Genomic DNA, 11,028 nt, shown 5'->3' on the forward strand with positions numbered 1-11,028 from the left:
CCAACCTTTTTATGTCTTATGGGCTTGTAGCTCACTAAAAACAAAATGTCTTTTCGAGGAAAAAAACTTGGCAACATGTCTGGCATCTCATAAAATTAATCTCTCCTACAGAGAATGTTGGAACGCTCCAAAATAGAAGGCAACAAATATCTTAAACAAATCACCAATCGATGTCTCAAAAGCTAGGGATTATTTGATGGTGCATGCCAATGAACTCTAGGTTTGTGTGGAGTTGGGGCAACTCTTTACATCAACAATCATGATTAATTTTTCCCTCAAATTTGGCCTAGGCTATCAGAGCTGAATTCTTTGCACAAGGATTTCGTTGAAATTTGCGACAGAAAATGGTGTTCATTATTTGGATGTGTTGGCAAATTCCAAGTTGCTGATGGATTGGGCAAATGACAAGTACCATAATACAAACTTGATTCTAGGACCTACTATGCATAGTCGTGTTGGTAAAATCCCAGTTTGAGTTCATCTCCTTCTCACATGTATTCAGAGAAATAAATTCAAAAGCTGATTCTCTCTCTAAAGCTGCTCTCGCCTTGCAGGAAGGTATTTTGGTTACTCAAAATTCAAGGGAGATGTGATCTTTTCTGAATCTTCAATTTATCTATTTTCATATCTGAAGCTGAATGCTACAGGTAGTTTTGTCTGTCTAGGTTTCTTTTCCAAATGATGTTTCTGGGAATTTTTAAGGCTCGGGAAAGCATGATCAAAGGCATTGTACATTTCTGGTTTTTGGAGCCAAAAAGCTTGTAAATGTATATTTTGGTTGCACTATCAAAATATCAAATATAATGTTTTTTTCTTGAAACATAGGGTGTCCGCCATGAAACATAGAAACATAGAACCCACATATCTCAAATTTTTGACCCTTTGAAAGTTGAGCAAAGACTCACATTTTACAGGCTCACGTGAAACTTTGAAAGTTGAAACTTCGCTCACGTACACTGCAGGCTCTAGCCTCTCGACTGTCCCAAGCGCCACTGCTTGTCATCTCGACTGTCCAACAAAACTACTGCTCCACTGCTTGAGAGTCCAGACACGGCGACGACTGATCCCAGTTGAATGGTGAACACTTAAAGTCACTTAAAGCTAAATAAGTGCGGAAGCTATGTTAGGTTTTTAACATAGACTTGAAACTGTTACAACCATTCGACCTTTTAAAGCCTTTGGCGATGACCCTGTTCCCGACGACTTAAATCTACAAACCGTTTCCGGCATAAAACAGATCGCAAACTGAAAAATGTTTCCGGAAAATCGTGATCCGTACCATGATTTCCGGATCCGTATCATGATTTCTGTGATACAGATCCAGAAATCATGGTACGGATCCGAATTTTCCAATACGTTTCCAAAAAAGCGAAAAACAACATGGATCCGGCTAAAAAAAACTCGTTTCCAAATTTTCTGAAACGGGACAGATACAGATCCTGGCCGTGTCCATGGCAGATGTATGGGTTTTCGGATCTGAAACAGGGATCTTTGTTTTGGAGGGTTAGGGCCGGCGTTTTTGGCAACCTAGATAGAAATGTCTCAAAGATGATGTATGAAAATACGTTAAGGAATGCATGACATGCCAACAGAATAAAGTCGAGCACACGTATCCTGCAGGTTTACTCCAACCTTTACCAATTCCAAAACAAAAATGGGAAAGCATCTCAATGGACTTCATTATAGGACTACCCAAAGCACAAGGCAAAGACTGCATCTATACAGTGGTTGACAGGTTGATGAAATTTGCACATTTTTTACGATTCCAACTGAGTACTTGGCCAAATAGGCAGCAAAACTTTTCTTCAAAGAAGTTTTTAGACTTCACGGACTGCCTAAAAATATAGTCAATGATTGAGATAGCAGATTTATGGGAGCATTTTGGCAGGAACTCTTCAGGCTAGTAGGGACAAAATTAACCCCAAGCACTAGCTATCATTCTCAAACAAATGGTCAGACAAAGATCATGAATAAATGGATTGAAGGATACTTACGTAACTACATGACTGGTTAGTAGAAAGCATGGATCAAATGGCTATACCTCGGGGAGCATTGTTTCAACACACTTATCATTTATCTGTTGGGATGACACCTTTCAGAGCACTGTACAGTATTTAAAGATTGGATACAAGAAAGACAGGATATTCTCAGGACACTCAGAGAAAATATACAGGCTGCCCAAAAGCGACAAATGATGCATGCAGATCAACACCGAACAAAATGCAGCTTTGAGGTAGGAGACCTCGTATTTTTGAGATTGCAACCATATAGGAAATCTACACTCAAGAAAAGTGGTGCAGAAAAGATAAAGTCGAGGTTTTATGGACCTTACAAAGTTCTACGGAAAGTAGGAGAAGTGGCGTATGAGTTAGAAGTTAGAACTACCAAAAGAAAGTAGAATTCATAATGTCTTCCATGTTTCATGTCTCAAGAAGGTTTTTGGGTAACAGGTCCCTACTTCTATCGAACTGCCCCCTTTGGATGAAGAGGGACAACTAGAGCTAATCCTAGAAGCAATCATGGCAGTACAAGAAAAGAAACTAAGGGGCAGAGTAATTTCAGAATATCTTATTAGATGGAAGAATCTTTTAGAAGAAGACACATCCCAATTTGCAATTGTTTTAGGGAAAGCAATTTTGGGAAGGGGGATTGCAATGTCCTCTCAAAATTGATGGATTAATAGAGGACGAAATAGCCTATCTGACCCTGTAGGCTATAGTCTTGATAAAAGGGTAAAAATCCAAAATTTCCTATGCTGGGGCAACATTGGGAAAAAGTTGGATCGGTTGGGGCAAAAAACCCAAAATTAGGGGTTGCAGCACAATCCCTCTCATTTTCGAGCCCATGGAAAAATCTATAAATAGAGAAGAGTGAGATCAAATGAATCATTATCAATTGTGGATCAAATCATCTGTTTTCTTGAGCTGTGGCTCTGAGGGTTTTAAGTCCCCATCTCTTTTACTAGTTTCAGTGGTGAAAGATTCCACCGTAGTTAGTTCTATTTTCTATTTTCTACTTTGTTCTGATAACAGGGAATTCTCTATCAAGGAGCAACAGAGTTGTGTGGCAAGGCAAATCATATCACTTGAAACTGGTCAAAACTTTGTGAGGCAAACTCCTGATCAGATCTAAGTTTCTGAGGTCCAAAACTATGCGAGGTTACCCTGTGGCAGAGGAGAAACCCTTCTGAAATGGGCCAATTTTCTCCTGGACAGTTCTGAGGTTGAAATTGTGGGGCAAATGCATTGACAGCCATTCTGTGACTTCCCAAAAGTGTTTTGAGTGCGAACAGAGCCCTTTCAGGCTAGTCCGAGCCCTCATTAAGGATAGATGGAGATCTGGAATAGGCCGAAATCCCTGAAGCAAACACAGGAGACCCGGTGACACATTTTTGAAGGAGTTCCGAGCAATTTAAGGGCAGACCGAAATTAGTTTATCCTTTCAGAAACCTCGCTTTATCCCTGAATCAACTCCAACCTTTTTCTGAGATTAAAGTCACATTGCGGACAGTCCCTGTAGCAGGACAAGAGTTCGTCCTGAAGCTAGCCAAAAAGCTTCTCTGATCAGAATCACACAAACTAGCATATTGTAGCCTGGATCAGTTGATAGGATATAGTGTTAAAGCTCTTTGGAATTCAGAATTAGATTCAAATTGTTTAGAATTGTATTGGGACTGGTTGGATACATCTGGACAGTTGAATGCGGACTATATTAAACTTGTTGAATTGTTTCCTTGCACTGTATGGTTTGACATATTATTGAATGAGCATGACTATTTACTGAAGGGTATATTTATGCTGGAATAATTGTTTGATTTTCTGAATTTTTTTTTGTGGAAAAACCCTAGTTGCTTAAGAATAACCCAGGGAAAAAATTCCCCAAGGTTATTACATCATGGACTAGTAATTTGAATAAGGTCAAAACAATAAATCCCTGCTCATCATCCTATAATCAGTCTTTCCTAAGGAATACTGCAAATAGCTTAATATATCCTTCAAAAGTGGTATTGCATTGTATTTTGATGCTCGTACAAAAAAGTTGCAAAGGGCCTGCTGGAGTTGGATTTGAGGGGCATTAACATCTAATAGCTATTTGGTGAAATGAGACTCTTTTCAGGAAGCTCAAGCACAATGCCATTTTAAAATATAAGGCCATGATGACATGATGATGAGATTGAAGACAACCATAATGTTTAAATTTGAGTTGTAACTATTTTTTTGGGGTGATTTGTATACATTTCAGATTATGCCCTTTTAATTTATTGGGTGCCATTCCTATTAAGAACCAATAAAACCTCAATACTATTGCTCAGTCAATTTACTATGTATTATCTGTCTTCTGCTTCAATTAATATGTAGTCAAATTTATAGTGGATCAGATAGCTGCTCTCTATGTGTTGATGTTCAATTTTCATGCTCGACTCGGGAATGGTTTTCTCTTTCCTGGTTTCTGTATAGGAGAACCTTGTTTTGGGAAATTAGCTGATTTATATAAGTGCTATCTATGTTGCAGGTTATGGGAAACCATGTTGCAATTACAGTAGGGGGATCAAATGGTCATTTTGAGCTTAATGTTTTTAAGCCATTGATCGCAAGTGCTCTACTTCGGGTATTATGATTTTGCATTTTTGCTGATTATTCTAGACTTGGTAATTTTGTTTCATGTCTTATTTCTGCTGTTTCTCAAGAAGTTGGTTATCTGATCTACCATACCCTTTCGATCTGCTTGCTCTTTCCTTTTTTTTTTTTCCTTGGTAAATAAAACAATTATATTATTTACTGCATTTTTGTCGAGTAGACCTAATATCAATGTAATGCACACCAGAGTCCTAAGCCATTTAGCCTTCACACGTGAATCAGACAACCTTTTTTACCACATTGATACACCTTTTATGTGAGATTCTGATTTTCATGAGTTTAACAATGCCGTTGTTGACCATTAGAGATTTCTGCTGTCTAAAATGACCAAGCCTAAAAGGAACATAATTCACTCTGTTCAGTCGTGATATATTATCTGAGGAATGCACAAAGTTTTCAGTTCATTGACCCACATCTAATAGTGTGTAAATTTTGATGTACATAAAAACTTAAAAAGGGTGGATTATCTTCAGGCTTCAAAGTTTCTGATTTAGTTTTATCTTGCAGTCTTTGACATTGCTAGGAGATGCTGCAGCTTCATTTGAAAAGAATTGTGTAAGGGGAATTCAGGCCAACCATCGAAGAATAGGACAGCTTGTCCGAGAGGTGGGCTTGGCAAGAGCAATGGATGTATCACTTTAAGCCATAAATAGTAAAAATCAAAACATGAATTAAATAACTGCACTTTTGACTATATATTACAAAATTCTGACTATTTGTTGTTTTGTGCAGTCACTGATGCTTGTTACAGCTCTGAATCCTGTGAGTTTTTCCTTTCGGTTGGGAAACCTTCCTGCCAATTTTGAACAGCTGTAAAACAATCATGTTTGCTGTCTTTATCCCATATATTCTTAGTAATTCTAACACTACTAATATTTATTCCTTTTGCTTCAGAAAATTGGGTATGACAAAGCAGCAGCAACTGCAAAAAAAGCCCATAAAGAGGGATCAACCCTAAAGGTGAGTGTGAATTCCTAAATTGCAACTCTTACCTGGATGCTATCTTTTCTAAGGAGATTATTGCTTATCTTTTACATACAAAGAAGTGATCATCTATTGAAAGCTTTTTCTTTAATCAATGAACAATTATGGTTTAATGCTCAATCTATATTATTGCTTTTATCGAACATGTTGCATAAAAATCCTGGATATTTTGGTTTTCTTGGAGAAATACATTAGGTTATACTTCATGGATCAATGAGCGACATCAATCTAACGATAGTTTTAAAAGGATACAGTGGATTGCGTGTAACCTTTTAGTAGTTGCAGAACCTAGACAAACCAGCCAACATTACGTATTGTGCATAATGGATGACCTATAAAAATCATGCTTGCTGTATGCATAATGTAAGGAAAGCTTTCATATATTTAATTTGAGTGTTGAATCTCACTTTTTTTCTGACTGGACAAATCGACAACTAGGCCAGTCTTGTATTCACGTGACATAGGGTCGATTATGACTGCTACCAATATTGCTATGAATATAATTCATATAAAAGTAATAAATATAAATATAGTAAAAATAATTAATAATTAATAATTAATTAACTAATTGTTAGTTAGTTAGTAATGAAGAGGCATCACTTAGAGACATGACCATTCATGAAAGGGCACCTACCTAGGGTATATAAGCATGCCATCATTCTTATTTGTAATCATCTCATATTTTACATCAATTCAATATACAGTTACATGTCTTACAATGAACATTTACGTCTTCGAAGTATTTTAAAGATTTCCATTGCGTATACGACGTTTCGTTGTTACATCGGTATCAAAGTTGTTCGATCCTCTGGATGCTCAACCATTGAACAGAACCAGTCGGATCCAGCCCTTGGCCACTAATCTTTTGTCAACCTTGTTGTCATCACAATTGAAACGTTTCGCTACACAAAGTTCGAGTTTCTTTGTTTCGCCAGTTTCGTAGAAAAAAAGAAAGAAGAAAAGAAGATAGTCGAAGAAAAAAAAGGAGAAAAGAAAAAAAGTACATATAAAGATTAAAAAAAAGATTTAAAGAAAAAATCATATAAAAAATATACAATTAAAAAAGAAGTCCGATGTAAATTTTGAAGGAGAACATTCATATATATAAAAAGGTTCTACATTATTGATAAAAAGTGCATGATATTATCATTAAAAGATAATCTTTCCAAATATTTTTAAAACTATCTGTAAGAGAAGGAAGAGTAGATAAGATTATCTTGATTCTTCATTAAGTGGTTTACAAGCTCATGGTTTTAGCAACCATGATATTTTCAAGGTAAAAGAAAAACAAAAGGAATACAAATTTTCTTTATGTGAATGATAAGTTTTACTTTTTACGGTGAGAAAATTAGTTGAGTCAAAGGCACATAAGTGGACATGTATTTTATAATATACTGCAAAGAAGTGAATAGCCACGTTTCACTAGGGTTGTAACTGAAATATATATATAGAAAAGAAAGGTTAATAAAAAATATAAAATAAAATAAAGTTAAAAAAAATTATAAAAAAAAGAAGAGAGTTTAAGAAAAAAATATTATAATTCTATTTAAAAAAAATATTATTACTAAAGTTAAAAGACAAGTTGAAGTACAAAGTGCAAGGGATTATATTAAAAATTGTGGCTACATAAAAGATTACAAGGTTACATTGATATCTAAGTATGAAGGAAGAAAAGATGAGTTCCACACAACAATCGTTATTTTGGACTAAATGTCCATTTTGTCTAGACATTATTGGATACACTTATATTAAAAATAAATGCAATTTAAAATGTCTAGCATGTGGAAGATTATTTAGTACCGAAGAACATAATAATAATGAACATATGCAAATAAAAAAATTAAAGGAAGAAATCACACAACTTCAACCAAGAACGAAGCATCAGAAAAGAAATATAAAGATTGCGAAGATTAGTTTCATGAAAAATCAACAGAAAACAACAAAGAAATTTGGCATCTAAGGGACCACAATGAGAAATTACTTTAACAGATAAAAAAGTCCAAGGTTAAGAAACAAAGACTAAAACAAGAAAATAATAGTTCTGATAAGGAACTAAAGAAGAATCTATCAGAAAAAGAACAAAAAAAATTGTGCCTGGAAACCCTTAATCATAAATTAATAGAGCAAATAAAAATAAATAAAAATAAAGAGAAAGATACTAGGGACAAAGTCAACGATTCAGAGAATGGTAAACTTTCACGTTTAAGGAATCATAACCAAGCCTTAGTTATATAAATAAAGAAGTTTAAAAGTGACAAGAAATCACTAAATGACAAGTTAGAACAACTTCAAGTAGTATCGAAGTCTCTAGTTGTTTCAGTCCAAGTTGAAGATAAAGATACAAATACCGATACAGTCAAAATCGTAACTCAAGCAGATGATAAATTTACTAAAGTGAAGACACATGCAAAAGTTGTAGTTCAAACAATGGACATTCCAAATGATGATTTAGTAGCCAACTCAGCAACAACAACCCCTGAAGGAAATCATGAAACAACCACTAACATGATGAGGGAAAGTCCAACTAGAAGAACTATTTATTGACATCTGAATCACAAGAGCAAACTTTCCAATCAATCTACGTACCAATATCGCTCAGAACATAAACGACAAATTTATGTTCCAAGAACACTGAAGTTTGCAGAATCCAGTCCTATGTAACTATTCATCACAAATTTCCAGAGATCAGAAGATTCCACAAAAGATTAACCTAGGATGGTCTAATTTGTTCTCAGTACGACAATTTTATCTATCACTCAAATCATCATATCATCTTGTATCAATGAAGATGAAAGTTCAGAGACGAGAAGATATTCTCAGTAAGCTTTGAGGACAAAGCTTCTTGAAGAGAGAGGCAATGTTATGAATATAATTCATATAAAAATAATAAATATAAATATAAATATAATAATAATAAATAATAATTAATTAACTAATGGTTAGTTAGTTAGTAATGAAGAGGCATGTCTTAGAGACATGACCATTCATGAAAGGGCACCTGCCTAGGGTATATAAGCAGGCCCTCATTCTCATTTGTAATCATCTCATATCTTACATCAATTCAATATATAATATTCAATATACAGTAACATGTCTTACAATGGACATTTACGTCTTTGAAGTATTTTAAAGATTTCTACTGCATATACGACTTTTCGTCATTACAAATATAACCTCTAGTTGAGGTTTAGGCAAGTGGGATACCCATGAGGTTTTGAATCGATGACCATTACTCAAGGAGTACCTTAACCGTGTACGCATTCACCAACTATTCTATTCCCCGTGGGTAGTTTCGAATCTCACTTGATGCTAAGAGGTTTTTCTCATTTTGAATGTTAATATTCTTGCAAACCTAGGACCTGACAATTTATTGACCTAGCACATTACAAATCTATTGAATTAAAGCACAAATTGATTCTTAACTTAATTAGCAGAAGCAAATTTAACATTAGCAAATCTCATTCACAATGATGCAAACAAATTCTGTCCAATCAACAACTCTTCGTTAACATTCAAAACTTACTTGGGCTCTCATCTTGGGACGATGTACCAACTAAAGAAAATATAGACTACAATGCTTTGGATCTGATCTAGTAGATCAGCCCTAAAATGGTCCTTGATCTCCTTGGTTGATCTGGATCGCACATGCTCCCCTTCTGCACTTTCTCAGACCTAACACACTAGAGTATCACACTCCTTACTAAGTTGCCTCTCTCAATGTCTTGCGCTGTTGTATGGTGCGTCTTCTTCCTCTCCTTAGTAATGCTTTTATAACTTTATATTGACCTAAATCCCTAACTCTAATCTCCAAACTAATTGATAGTCGAGATTATATCTCACCTCACTTGAGATCAAGGAATAAGATTAAAACATAATCGTTAAAGTAAATATTTTACTTTTCCGAAGTTTACTTTAGTGCAATTATCCAACATAATAATTACGTGCTTCTCCTAAGTCAAAACTTAGACTAAGCTACAAAATCAACTTGCTCACATTAGAGCAAGTGTCCTAAGGATATTTGTGGGCCACCTTTGCATGCCTAGACACTTAGGCTTGTGCAAAAATACCTGTTTGAGCTACAAACATAAACACTCCCTCTTAGCAAAAGAGTTGCTTCTATCCCCTGGAATGGACTTCAATCCTAGAAATGAGTCCATTGCCTTGGTTGCTCTCTCTGAATTGAAAGCCTTTCTTGCCACTCGGGATGGAAACGTCCTTGAAATCCTACTCTCCTTGGTCTGGTTCCCGGAAGCTTCATGTGCCTAAACATCTTGTAAGGTCATTTCATACGAAGAGACCTTCTTGACAAACTTGGAGGAATATAGTGACTGCTCCTTTGCTCTTGAAGCTAAATGATGACTCCCTCTGAGTTGCTCAACCTTCAAAGCTTCCTGTGCCTTGTTCTTTGTCACTGCTCTGCTTCTTTCCATCGATTGAATAGGATAGCCTTTTATATAGGTTACTCTCTTTAACTCCGATGACATGTCCCTCATCAGATCTAGAAAAGTCAATTTAGAAAAAAAATCTAAAAACATAATTCCTAGCAACCTAAACCCTTATTGGGAGACACAGAAAACGGGAGCAAGAGAAAGGCTCGTTTGTTATCTTGGCATGAATGCTATGAACTGGCTTTCTTTGAATCAGAATGAAGTCATATAAACAATATGGGCCATTATTATTGAATAAAATAAATAACAAGTTGAAGTTGAGAATGTGGATTAACTATGGAAGAACTCTTTGGTGGTTGTGCTATCTTGAATTTGATGACTGAATTTTGTGAAATCTTAATACTAAAGATATTTCATTCTTATGGTATTCTCCAGCCTTGATTTGAGTCTATAACGACAGAAACGTGAACTAGCTCTCACAATGTTTTTTGGTTTCTATGTGCAGGAAGCTGCACTGCAGCTTGGAGTTCTGACATCTGAAGAGTTTGATGAATTGGTCGTGCCGGAGAAGATGATTGGACCATCAGATTAAGTTTTATATATTTTATTTGTTTTGGCATTTACTGCCATAAAATTTGATTGTCAATGATGTGAACATCATAAATAAATAAGAGGCATCAACTGTCAATTTTGATCTGTCCCGACAGTGTTCCTCCATTTTCATGAAAGCTGTTCGATCAAGTTTACGAGTTAAGTGTTCAGCTTTCAGTTATTCAATAAAACTTGCTCTTTCCATCCGTTGAGTTCATTTAATTTGCTTGTAGTGTGGAGCATGTTTCCTATGTAGCTTATATGCGTTTTTTAAATATTATACTTCAGATAATTATTTAATAATGTCAACACGCCAACTATAATTGCGCATTACTAATTCAAGGAGTTTTTTTACCTGTAATTACTGATGTAGTTTTGTAATTATAAAATCGTGATAGTCTATCCATATTGACATGTAGTTTTGTAAT

The 11,028-nt window shown here is 35.3% G+C and overlaps 1 protein-coding gene across 2 annotated transcripts in view; it reads left to right on the forward strand.

The window, feature by feature from the left end:
* Positions 1-10,804, forward strand: part of LOC149154739 (fumarate hydratase 1, mitochondrial-like) — a 178,545-nt gene extending 167,741 nt beyond the window's left edge. For both annotated transcript variants that reach the window (XM_089440812.1, XM_089440813.1), the window contains exons 14-18: positions 4,513-4,608; positions 5,145-5,243; positions 5,370-5,399; positions 5,532-5,597; positions 10,515-10,804. In XM_089440812.1, coding sequence (XP_089296938.1) covers positions 4,513-4,608; positions 5,145-5,243; positions 5,370-5,399; positions 5,532-5,597; positions 10,515-10,601 — 378 coding nt within the window. In that variant the 3' untranslated portion in view covers positions 10,602-10,804. The remainder of the gene's footprint in view (positions 1-4,512; positions 4,609-5,144; positions 5,244-5,369; positions 5,400-5,531; positions 5,598-10,514) is intronic.
* The last annotated feature ends 224 nt before the right edge of the window (positions 10,805-11,028 follow it).

This window comes from Pinus tabuliformis, chromosome 9 (assembly GCF_031772625.1).
Source record: "Pinus tabuliformis cultivar Carrire ecotype Pingquan chromosome 9, CPIR1, whole genome shotgun sequence".
In the NCBI taxonomy this organism is placed as follows: Eukaryota; Viridiplantae; Streptophyta; class Pinopsida; order Pinales; family Pinaceae; genus Pinus; species Pinus tabuliformis.